The 12,702-nt window shown below is 48.8% G+C and overlaps 1 protein-coding gene across 1 annotated transcript in view; it reads right to left on the bottom strand.

The window, feature by feature from the left end:
* The window catches only part of ITFG1 (integrin alpha FG-GAP repeat containing 1), a 44,975-nt gene that overhangs the window by 8,342 nt on the left and 23,931 nt on the right, over window positions 1–12,702 (bottom strand). The window contains exons 8-11 of the mRNA XM_014528430.1: window positions 9,849–9,943; window positions 7,433–7,605; window positions 4,818–4,968; window positions 3,494–3,602 (exon numbers count right to left, since the gene is read on the bottom strand). Of these exons, the coding sequence (XP_014383916.1) occupies window positions 3,494–3,602; window positions 4,818–4,968; window positions 7,433–7,605; window positions 9,849–9,943 (528 nt within the window). The remainder of the gene's footprint in view (window positions 1–3,493; window positions 3,603–4,817; window positions 4,969–7,432; window positions 7,606–9,848; window positions 9,944–12,702) is intronic.

Genomic DNA, 12,702 nt, shown 5'->3' with positions numbered 1-12,702 from the left:
GCCAGTTCAAACAGATCCATAGGAAAATGGGTTCTTCTATTTACTTCTATTCTGTGACTATAAAATGACAACTGTTCTAATAGGAGTACAAAGGCGCTAAGACGCGAGTGTGGTTATTTCATCGTGCGAGAAGAGAGCTGCTCACACACTGAAGGCGTGAACGGCACTTCATGTTTACATTAAGTACAACTTCCGGGAAGAGTGAAGTAAATGTCTTCTACTTGCACCACAGGGTTCAATGGTTAAGGTTCTTATCCCGGGACAGTGACTGGTTCTCACTGGTTTCTTCTCCAGGGTTTTTCTGTTTGTTTTTTTGTTCATCTTCCCTCAGCTCTAGGCAGACATTAGCATTTCTTCTCCGTTTGTCCCAAAGTGACTTTCACAAGCCTTCACTGAAAGCACCATTCTGCTGAACAGTAATGACCTGCTCACAGTCTGTGTTTCTGACCAGCAGGTAGGCTCTGCGTCATTTCCTCACCGTCTCGGGGCCTACGCCAACGTCGCTGCTCAGTAAATACTCGGGACGGCAGGAAAAAGATGGATTATCCAGTACACGGTACTGGATAATGGGCCACTTGGAGGAAAATGAAGTTAGACTATAAGGGAGAACATCAAAATTACATTTGGCAGTGGCCCAAATAATATGAAAAGACAATTTAAAAACGAGCAAAAGATTTGAACAGGCATTTCTCCAAAGAAGAGACGAACAAGTTCATGAGAAGGTGAGCGGCTTCGTTAGCAGCGAGGACAACTCGCACCAAACCAGCGAGTGCGTGCCACTCGGTCCAAGAGCGGAAGCAACCAACACGCCCTCCACCGAGGGCTCCAAACCCGCCAGGGACAGCGCTCTGCCTGCACAGGGAAGAATCCTGTCCTGGGCCACCCACGGGAACCCTGAGGACGTCGTGCTGAGAGAAATAAGCCAGACACAAGAGGACCGATGCTGCACAATTCCACCCAAGGAGGTGCCCGAGGAGCCACGTTCATGGACAGTGGAATGGCGACCAGGGGTACATGCATCCACTGTACTTCTGGGTCTTATCTTAAGGCTTTTGGCAGGGACAGCGGAACTACCTCTGGAGAGATTATTAAGCATCATTTTCGCAAACTTCTCTCATTGATGTTTCGGTGAGTGGCGGACTCTGCACGCGGATTTGTCATTGATGCTCGTCCTTAGGCCTCTCAGAAGACTGCGAGGTAAGTGCAGTGGCCCCGCCCCTTAGTCAGAGGGGAGCCGAAGCTGGGCCCGGACGCCACTCCAGGCACAAAGCACACGGAGCTCTGAACGGCCATGTGGCCACTGGACACCGACTCGCCTGGCAGACGCGCTCCCCTGCTTCAGGGGAGGCGGGAGAGGAAGGCCCGCGGACCGCTGTTTGCTGTACAGGGGATGCTGTGTCGTGTTTGGCAACCTGAGAATTTTACTCAGTCACATGATGGGCTCTCGCGTTTTGTACAGAGCAAGCTAAAAACGGGCTTGTATCCTGTATCTCTTTTTGTTTTTACAAAACTTCCTCTGTCAAACGTGCAGTTTCATATGGTAGCAACGGGGCCAGAAATGATAAGCCTTCAATATGCTGTCGATACATGTTGCACATATGTTCCCGAATGTGCCTTCCTTGGTTTTTACACGGTTCAGGAAGGAATGAGCCCAGTGCTTGAGCGTCACTAATATTTAACATGTAACACTTTCTGTAATACTTTCTATGCCCGGGACTGCGAGCACTTCCCAGGACACGCAGCCCCGGAGCCTCGGGCGGCGGCCCGGCCCGGGTACCCTCCGACGTGGGGTAGGAAGTCACGGGCCACAGCCTCAGGAGACTCTTAGGTTTTACACTCTTTACACGCGACTTTTCAAGCACACGCCCTAGAACAGTAAAAGGAAGCCCACGGACACGCCGCACAGCTTCAACTGTCAGCAGCACGTGGCCGACCATGTCCACGGCCACTTCCTGCTCCCGGGCCCCGCAGGGGAACCTCAGGCCTGCGTTCCCGTGCCAGCGCGTGGCTGTCCGGCTGCCCCTTCTGTGAGGAGGTGGCCTGCTCTGAGCGGCCACGTGTGTCCACGCTGCCGGCCACTGTGGCCGTTTCTGGTCTGCTTCAGGGAGAACCCCGCCCTAACTGGACTAGGATTCAGTTTTTTTGTTATTATTTTTAAATTTATCTTTATTGCTAAAAGTATTACAGATGTCCCCCTTTCCCACCACAGATCCCCTCCACCCAAGATAAGCATACCAAATATGCAGCATGTTTAAAAAATTTATTTTAGCCCTAGTCAGTTTGGCTCAGTGGATAGCACATCGGCCTGCAGACCAAAGGGTCCTGGGTTCGATTCCTGTCAAGGGCAAGTCCCTTGGTTGCGGGCTCCTCCCGGCCCAGGCCCTGGTCACGTGCAGGAGGCAACCAATCGATGTGTTGCTCTCACAGAGATGTTTCTCTCTGTCTTTCTCTCTCTCTTCGACTCTCCCTAAAATTTAATGGAAAAAATATCCTCGGGTGAGGATTAAGACAAAAACACCCAAAAGAAACAAACAAAAATTTTTTAGCTCCAAAATAGCCAAATAATACCCCTTCGAAATGGCCGAGGGGACAGTCACATGGACAATAAGTGTAGACTCATGCTAGCTTCCTGTGGCCTCATGGGTAATGGAGCCGGGAGTCATCCTCGCTCATTCAAATGAGAGGGCATTTGCTAGAAAATTCTCAGAAAGCAAAATTACATGCTCTGTCATTTTCATTTCTCAAATCTCCTAATACTCACTCATATTTCTGTGGCTTTTCTATGTTCAGCTAATTAGGACCATTTCAAAACTGTAACATTCATATGAAATACATGTCACTTCATTAACAAGTAGACTGATGGCTGTCTTGGTGTAACTGTAATGACAGCAATAACAGAGGCTTCCCTTCTAACCCCAGATCACGGTAAACGCCCAGCAAACCGGAAACGGGCGACTTCCCACACACAGGGCGCCTACAGAGGCCACAGCTCATGCTCAACGGGGAGACCGGCTGCTTCCCCTGATCAGAAACAGGCAAGGACGTCCGCTCTCACCGCGTCCACACAGGGACGGGCATTCTCGAGAGAGCAAGAGCAGGGGAAAGGCATAGCCCTGAGAGAAAGAAATGGGACTGGCCTCTACAAACGACATGACCGCCTATGGAGAAAGTCCCCGGGAACCTAAAAAACACACCCATGCGGAAACCAGACCAAACAGCAGTAACATTTACAATCACTTCGAAGGGCACAGACACAGGCAGACGCTGACAGCGCGCGTGCAGGGTTTGTGTGTGGCCGGGGTCAGCGAAGGACGGCTGCGGGGGCGGGGACAGGAATCGTGGGCACTGAGTGAGTGAGTACACCGGGAACGAAGCGAGAAGGCATCCCCAACAGGAAGGTGACGGAGAGCCTTTGAAGTGATTGGGTTGGGAACGGGAGTCATGGTAGGAATCCGTGTGAATACGAATGACAAAGCACAAACCGAACACTCACCAATGACTTTCACAAAGTAGGCATCTGCCTCAAAGTTGTTCTTTAGCGCGTGGATGGCCAAGTCGCTCCTCGTGAGCCCTTTACTGAGCACCACGATGTCCAGGATGCCCTGGGTGAACAGACGGGAGCGGTGAGAGCCAACCCCGAGCGGCTGGGAAGTGCTGGACATGCAGGGCACGTTTCTCACCTAAATGTGAACCGTACTCAACCCCATGTTCCAAATACAAATGCATTACAAGACCTAGGCCCGAGTAGGAAAACACAAGGCGAGTGAGAAACATTGCTAATTCAGATCCCGGGATGACAGCGCTTCGCTAGGTCCTTCCAGGCTGACGTGCGTGGAGGTGAAGGCCCGGGACAGGGACGTCCACAGCATGGCCACACCTGCCCGGCTGCCGCTCCTGCTCCCTTTTCCCTGCGGAGGGGAAGCTTCGCTCATCCTATTGGGGGAAAAGGTGCGCCCTTCAGCGTCCCTGCCGCCCCCTCGTGAGGCTGACCAGTGACCAGCTTCCCGTTAGCCGCCTGGGCTGCTCCTGTAAACTGACGATGTTCTTTTTCTCGAGAGGGAGTTTTGGTGGCTTCTCTCAGTTTATATAAACCCTTTTCATAGTAAGGATATTAATTATTTGATTCTTTCATAGCAAATTTATTTCCCAGAGTCAAAAACAATTTTAAATTTCATTCATTTAAATTTCATTTGGGATGTCTTTTCTGTAGAGGAATTAAAAATTGATTTGTAGGCCATTCCCTGGGACCTTTTCGCCAGTTACTTCTATGCTTGAAAACTGCTAATAAAGGTGAAATAACAGGAGGTTTGGTGGCAGAGACATAGAACAAGGGCCTGGATAATCCATGACTGAGAACCAGCCGCTTGTAAGAACAAACAACAACAAGAGCAAAGGGGGGTTAGGAGAGACGTGCCCGCCCTGCCTGGGGGCCTCTCACTCTCTGAAATGATGAGGGCACTTCACAGGCTGCCTGCATCAGTGCTGGAGCTGAACGCATTTGTATCAGACACACGACTCTCCTGAGCGGGGACCTGGCTTTCACGGGAGGAGGGAGCCAGGTGGGCGGCGCTCCGTCTGCGGTGCACACGCCCCTGCCCGTCTCAGAGCCTCCCTCGAGGGCAAACACGCACAGCAGGGGTGTTTTCACGTTTCCCTGCGCTGCTCGGCCAGTGGTGTCGGAAGTGTGTCCCCCTCCTCCAGCCTCAGAGGGGCTTTCCTGAACGAACCCATTTGCTTTCAGGGCCTCATCTATTTCCTGGTCAAACAGGGTGAGTGAGAGAGCAGGGAGCGATCGGACCCGCCCAGCGTGGACTCACGTCTTCGTAGATGTCGAAGAAGGTGGCGACCTGGGCCTCCCTGATCTGACTCAGGTCCGACAGCTCCCAGTACACGCGGAACATGCGGTGCGCCCCCTCGCAGCTCGCGTTGTTACAGGGCACGTTCTCCAGCAAGAAGGCCTGCTGGCTGCTGCAAGGGAGGACGGGCATTTAGGACACGGACACAGACAGGCTACTCAGACGTGAAGAGTGAGACATCACGACAGGGCACCCCTGATCGTCCGCTCGCAGAAGGCGCCGTGCGGTTAGGGAGTTTTGCCTCGGCGACGGGATGGGGAAGAGGAAGGGAGGAGGGACAGGGGTGGGGATGAGGGGCGGCTGCCCCGTTTCCCTCCGAGTGGCTGGGCGTGAGGCACCAGCTGAGACGGGGTTCCGGGAGAAGATTGCTTCAGGTTCGGGTGCGATGGGGAGTCCAGGGGCAGGTCCACCGGCGGCTACACACACACAGGCACAAGAACTAACCACATTTAAATTTCAATTCTATCTTCTTGGGGAAAGTTTGACAACATGCTGAGTTAAGATAATTACGTACCTTAAGGAATGGGCATTATCCCATCAATGAAAACGCATTAAACCAGGAATGTATACACAATCACCTATTAAACCCTTTCTTAAGCAGAGGACAAAACATTTAGATAATTAACTAACAGAGAAAAAGCAGATGAAAATAATTAATTAGAGCTTCTATGAAGCTGAAAACTTTCTCCTCGTCAGGTCTTCCTTGGCCTTGAGTGGCCCCAATTTAAGATTCACGCTCATCATCTGAAGTCCTTCTACCCTGCCTGGGAGGTGAGAGAAGTCTCAGTTCTTGAAATAATGATGGCTTGGAAACTGCCGCGTCATGGCATAGCCGTGATCATGGAAATTTACAGCAAATGTCACTAATTAGCAGTGACTCCCATGTTAGGGCACTTGAGGCAATAAGCGCAGAACACGGTTCAGAGACTGAAACTGCTCTCCCGGAATTCCCCCCCGGCCGCCACGCGCCAGGAGGCGAGCCCGGGCCCCAGGCCCCTCCTCACTCTGTGGGCGCCGTGGCACATGAAAGTGATGTCACTGGGGTCTACTTGGTTCGGACCTTCACTTACTTGCGAGGGAGGGAAGTAGTTTCTAAGGCCTATGGCCACGGCATTGTCACAGTAACAGTTTCCTGCTCACAAACCACGCGCCACACGTTTCCCACAGGAACCCGAGCGCGTCAGCCTGCCGTTCTGCTCTGTGAGGGGGACGCTGTCGCCCACCTCCTGAAAGGACTTAGAATGAGTAACAGATGTATTTTCTCGGAAGGTGAGAATCCCCGGCCTCTCCCTTACGTTTCCTCAACTGCTGGTTTTGTTTGTCAAAGGACAGCAATTGTGGGCCTAAACAGAAATGCTGGCAGTAAATCTTTTTCTGGTGATTATTGTGGTAGGACTTCCAACACTATGTTGAATAAGAGAGGTGAGCGTGGGCATCCATGTCTTGTTCCTGATCTTAGAAAAAACTTCCAGCTTTTCATCACTATGTTAGCTGTGGCTTTGTGGCCTTTACTGTGTTAGGTATGTCCCTTCTATGCCCACTTCATTGAGAGGTTTTATAACACATGGATGTTGAATTTTGTCAAGTGGCTTTCCTGCATGTACTGAGATGATCATACGACTTTTATCCTTCATTCAGTTTATGTGATATATTATGCTGCTTGATTGGTGGATATTAAACCATCCTTGCATTGCTGGAATAAATTTCAGTTGATCATGGTTATGATTTTTTTATGTATTGCTGAATTTGTTTGGAGAATTTTTGCATCTATGTTCATATAAGAGGGTGGCTTGTAATTTTCTTTTTTGGTAATGTCTTTCTCTGGTTTTGGTATTAGGGTTATGATTTTTTTATGTATTGCTGAATTTGTTTGGAGGATTTTTGCATCTATGTTCATATAAGAAATTGGCCTGTAATTTTCTTTTGGGAATGTCTTTCTCTGGTTTTGGTATTAGAATAATGTTGGTCTTGTAGAATGAGTTTGAAAACTTCCCCTCCTCTTCAATTTTTAAATTACTTAGAACAGGATAGGGATGAATTCTTCTTGGAATGTTTGGTAAAACTAACCTGGGAAGCTGTCTGGTTCTGGACTTCACTGAATAAAAAATAAGTTTTTCACTTTCTATTAGATGTCCACCTTTGTTCTACAGAAAATAAATCTGTGAAAAAGAACTAGTGTTTTTTTATTCTCTTTCTTTTAAAAAAATATACTTTTATTGATTTCAGAGAGAGAAAGGGAGAGGGAGAGAGAGAGAAACATCAATGATGAGAGAGAACCACTGATTGGTTGCCTCCTGCACACCCCATACTGGGGATCGAGCCTGCAACCCGGGCATGTGCCCTGACTGGGAATGGAACTGTGACCTCCTGGTTCATAGGTTGGTGCTTAACCACTAAGCCAGGCCGGGTGGGCGGAAGGGGTGTTCTAAGCAGCTGGAGGAAGTTCATGGACTACGTAAAGAAAGGATCCAAGCTGGTCTTGTTATGTAAGGGCCGGTACCACATTGGGGTGCTACTTAGTTACAAAGTGTCACGTGACGATATTTTACACGTCTCACGTGACTCACTTCCCGTACCTGCCAGAGGTGTTCTTCAGTATGGCCAGGGCGTCCGGGTAGCCGTCCATGTTGTAGTCGCCAATGCGAAGGGTGATTGGAATCGGAATTTCCATCGGGTGCTGTTCTTGCACAAACGGCACAAAGCCCCAGAGCGTGCCCTTGTTGCTGAAATCCTGCAAGACTGGAACCCACTATGAATAGGAGAGAGAGACGAGACTGTTTTACAGTCATTTTAGAAAAAAAAAGTCACCATTCGCAAAACAAGGAATCCGTTAAAGACCTCAAGAGAAACATCATCTTATTTAAGTTCTTTCTCTCTACAAGAGGGTGGGGTATCATAATTTACTCTGATGAACTGATACTCTGGGAGAAAGTTCTCTTTAAAATTTATCACTAGTCATCTTTCACTGAACCGGCACATACAGCCTCAGAAGGTTTTTCACAGAATTCCAGAATCTTAGGATTAAAATGACATGACTAATGACATAGCTGAATTGCCCATTTTAAAACCTGTGTTGACTGGAACTATAACCTCAAATAAATATTGTTAAAAATTAGAGCAAACTGCAATATGTAGCTGATGTCCTTTCAGGAGGACCGGTTAGGGGGGAGTTAGAACACGACCAAGTTCTTTCTGGACGACCTCGTCCCCCTGCTGGGCCTGATACGTGACCGTGAGCTTGGCCATCACCCCAGAACCCATCCACCAGCCCGATGAGCCCGGCCTGCCCCAGAGAACGAGCTTTATCACTAAAAGAGCCGGAAGCTCCAAAGTCAGAAAGTTAATAACGAACAGAACAGAGAGAATAGGTTGATTTTAAAATAAGCTTTTGGAAATAAATCCCTTTCTTTTCCGAATGCCCCCATTTTCCCTTTGTGCAGCCTAATGCACACTATGAATGGGAAGAGTGGGAAGACGCTGTTAGAAGTACAGATGCGCCCAGAGTGAGCTCAGGGCGGGGACACGGGCCGGTAGCTGGAGACACCGTGACAGAGCAGGCGCAGCTGGCCCTGCAGGGTTTCTCTTAGGAGCAGGTGAGCTATAGTGAAAACGGCTCCTGGAAAAGGACTCCTTTCACGGGTACCCGGACACCCTCCAGGCTTCTGAAGAAAGCATAACTTGCCGTGGAGAAGAAAGACACTTAAAGACACAGTTACAGAAAACAAGGCGCTTAAAAAAAACCTGTCTATCTTTAACCGCTTTTTCAATCTCATAAAGTAAAAAAGTATTAAATAGCATCAAAGTGTTCTCATGTTTCACTGGACTGAAAAAGATTGGTTTTGTTTGTGAAGATGGGAAACTTCATAAAGTGCCAACTGATCACCGATTTCTGGAGGCTGACAGCTTATTAATGAGAATGCATTCCTGTGAAGGTAAACGCATTAGGGCCTGAAAAGCAAAACGTTTCTTCATTAACGTGACATCCTAAGAGTCACCACAGCCCGGGGACATTCATCTCCCAGAGGCTGACTGTGTGCGGATGAGCGTGCAGGGTCTGCCACCTGAAGACGGCCCCAACCACCAGGCTTACTGACACCTACGAACCGACGTGAGGTGTGTGTGACCTCATGTTTTCAGTGATTCAAACTAAGAAACTTCAAGATAATAACACTTAGGGTTGTAACAGCTAAGTGTGTTTAGAATGCTATTCCATTTATTGGGATGACAATGGTTATAGAATTACACAGGTTTCAGACGTACAGCTCCACAATACATCACCTGTGTATTGTGTTTCGTGTTCCAAGCTTCCTTCCATCACCATTTATCCCCTTTGTCTTCTCCCCGCCCCTTCCCTCGGGCAATCACCGCACCCGCTGTCTGTGGAGACTTGTTCTCGTTAGTGTCTTAGTATAAAAGGCGATGTTTGTACTTGTAAGGGCTAAAAGTCAATGTGTTATTCCATCCTCTTTACCTCCAAGAGAAAGGAAAAGGGATTAGTTCTACCCTATTACTGCTTTCCCGCCAGGCGCTGTCCACGTGGAGAAATTTTCAATGTCATGACCTATTGTTTCCGCGTTAGTCCTTGGCTGTGACTATCGGATCCTAAATTGTTCACCTACAGGCTAAGGGAGGAATCGGCGGGAGATGACATAGATCTCGATATCGCAGACAGAAACCCGATTAGCCTGAAAGTGGATACGATGCTCTTCATTAGCCCTGGTTAGAGTTATGGTGCGTGTACCTTCCCCCCCGCATATAAAATGCTAACAGATCATTTAATTACAGGATCAAGAACAGGTTTTCTTTACCTGCAATGATTACAACAGCACTTTCCCCCTCAATAAACCAATCAAGACTAGATGGAAACGCATTTCACTAAGTGAGGATGTCGATCATTCGGTTTTTCTCTGCTCTATTCTTCAGATTATCTTTCCTGACCTCCGAGCCTGCTTTGCAAGGCGGGACCCCATCAACGTTAGCGAAGTGATGTACCTGCTCTGTCCCGGACCTCGCCAGGTAGATGGCGCTTCTCTGGCAGCCGCGATCCTCACAGCCCGGGAGCAAGTGGTCCATGTGCCCGTCTCCATCTGTGAAAGAAGCGCCGAGTCCACCAGCAGCCCCCACACGCGTGCTCCCGGGGCAGGGCACGCTCCTGCCCGTCCCCCGGGCACACCGGGCAAGCTGGCGGAACTGGCTCCCTGTTTTAACTGCTCACCTTTCTGGGCTAAATATTTACCCAAAGTGGGAAAAAAGGCCCCATTTCAGGGTCTAATGTTAAAATCGCCCATTTAAAAAAATGGGGCTTTTGACTTATTTACATCCTCATCCCCACTGCCCCGGGAGAAAGGAAGCGTGTCAGCAGTAACCCATGATCAGGCATATTTTACATGTGTTTACACACGGTTGTGTTACATGCACGTTTAGGTGTCGCCTATACAGCAGGGACCTCAATGGTCACAAAGCTCGCAGCCCCGACCTCAAGAAAGCCATACATTTTCATCAATAAAAGAGCAAGTGAAGGAAAAAGATGTCATTTCCAGCTGTTACATTTTCAAGCACTGCACGTCTGCAAAGACCTCTGGAGAGGGGGTGACTGAGGACCCTGGGGGCGACCCTCAGGGCTCCCCCATCTACTGTCCCGGAGCCTGGGGGGGGGGCAGATTTTGATGTCCGCACCAGGGAGGAGCCCCCTGGCTCCTAGGGCTGGGCCTGACTCGGCAATGCTCTCATCACTGACTCATCACCATGGTTTAATGTTTCCGACACAGGCCTGCACCCGAGGCTGTGCGAGGGCTACCGGGAAGAAATGTCCTCCCTGGCGGGGCTGGGTATTGAGACAGATGGCGGTGAGCCCCTCGAGTCTCCATTCCCATCCAGGAGGAAGGAAGGCGTGTTGGGCGGAGCATTCTTGTATTATTCACAGTTTTAGATGATCTGTACATTGGTTGTACCTTCTTTGGTCATGAGCCCAGGAAGTGAAGTCGATCACTGCCCAGGGAGCCTATAAGACTATAAGAAATGCTTGGGATTCCTTGCATCTGCTCTTCAACTGAACTTCAAACAGAACATAACTGTTTCCCCCTCCTATGCAAATCTTGTTTTGTCTTCATGGTCTAGCTCAGCAACTGCCTCTTCCTTGAGGCCTTTCCTGCCCACCCCATCGACAGTGCTCTTTCCCCCTGTGAACTCCATACTGGGTATAAATAGGCATTTGAACTTAGAAAATCTTTTCATGTATTCATGCTCTGTCTCTCTGCCTAGAGGAGAAGCCCTTGGAGGACAGAGCCCATTGCTCACTCACATTTCTATCCCCACATCATCGGATACAGAGTCACCACTCAGTAAGTGCTTGAAACCTTGTCTAGGCAAACTTGCAATTTCACCTTTACCTCTGAAAATATATGCAGAACTTCCTTTCTTTTGACATTTTTGTTTATTGTAAATTATACACCCAACATATGATGACATTGTCATTGTAAAATTTCAAATGATGCAGATAGTGTTAAATTCCTTTTTACCTTGACCACCCTCCACATCTAAGTTCTCTTTCTAGACATAAATACCATTTAAGTATTCCTCCAAACATTTTCACTGCATTGACATACATGGAGATAAATATATTTGTGTGTGTTTTCCCACATATGGGTGTCATATATTATTTTGCAGCTGGATTTTTAAATGTAATTATTTTTAAGACCTTATCATGTTAGTAATACAGATTTACTTCACTCTATTAAACTGATGTGTTGTATTTCATAGAGTGGATATATTGATCCCCTATAAATGTTCATTTTGTTTTTTCTTAATGTTGGTTTAATTATTGCAAACAACAGTATGATAAAAAATTCTATATAAACAGCTCTTTGAGCACACATCTGTTTCTCTAGAGAAAATATCAAAAAGTTGAATCACTGGGCCAAAGGGTATGTGTTTTTTCCCCCTCAAATAAAGCCTTTCTGACTCATGTGGAAGCAGCTGGAGAATGTCTCTCCCTAAGATCTACAGCTTACAACATCAATGAGATTATTATTTTTTAAAATATTGTCAACCAGAAGATAGTAACAAATTTATCAAATCATTTCCTGGGCTTTATGGCTGTTGTTCAGAGACTTTTTATTTTATTTTAAATTTTTGTTGTTGTTGTTAATCCCCACCCGAGGATATTTTTCCATTGGTTTTTAGAAAGAGTGGAAGCGGGGAGAGACAGAGAGAGAAACATCGATGTGTCGGGCACATGCGCCCGACCAGGGACCGGAATGGAGCCTACAACCCAGGTACATGCCCTTGACTGGAACTGAACCCGAGACCCTTTAGTCCGCAGGCCGACGCTCTATCCACGGAGCCGGGGGTAGGGAGGTCTGGAGGCCTGAGAAGTGACTGGCCCACAGACATCGCCCTGGTGGTGCGGAGGGCCTGTCACTGACGCAGCCTCGCGCATCCATCCGTGGCTGCTGCAGCAGAGACGGCACCAGGCGCCAGGCGTGTGCTCAAGACCACGGTGTGCTGCACTGTGCTTCACGGTCCCAGCCGCCACGGAGGTCCAGGGCCACGTTTCCACCGACACGATCTGACCTCCGGCTGCAACAGGGACTGTCGCTGTGACAGGGACGCGCCCGTTCAGCCATCGGACAGAACCAGGCAAGGCCAATGGGAAGACAGCAACGCCCTGTGCTCCCCTCAGCCAGCCTTGTGAGGTGCCCGTCACCGTCACCCTCGGTTGGTAATGGGGAGACAGGCCTCTGGGCGGGGTGGCCTTCCGCCTGCACCCCGAGTGTCAGGCTGAGGTGTTATTGGCAGGAGGAAGGGAGAGCTGCCACCTCTCAGGAGGAATCCAGACCCCTCCCAC

This window comes from Myotis brandtii, unplaced genomic scaffold (genome assembly GCF_000412655.1).
Source record: "Myotis brandtii unplaced genomic scaffold, ASM41265v1 scaffold633, whole genome shotgun sequence".
NCBI classification, from domain to species: Eukaryota; Metazoa; Chordata; class Mammalia; order Chiroptera; family Vespertilionidae; genus Myotis; species Myotis brandtii.
This window is presented reverse-complemented; position numbering and strand designations above follow the sequence as displayed.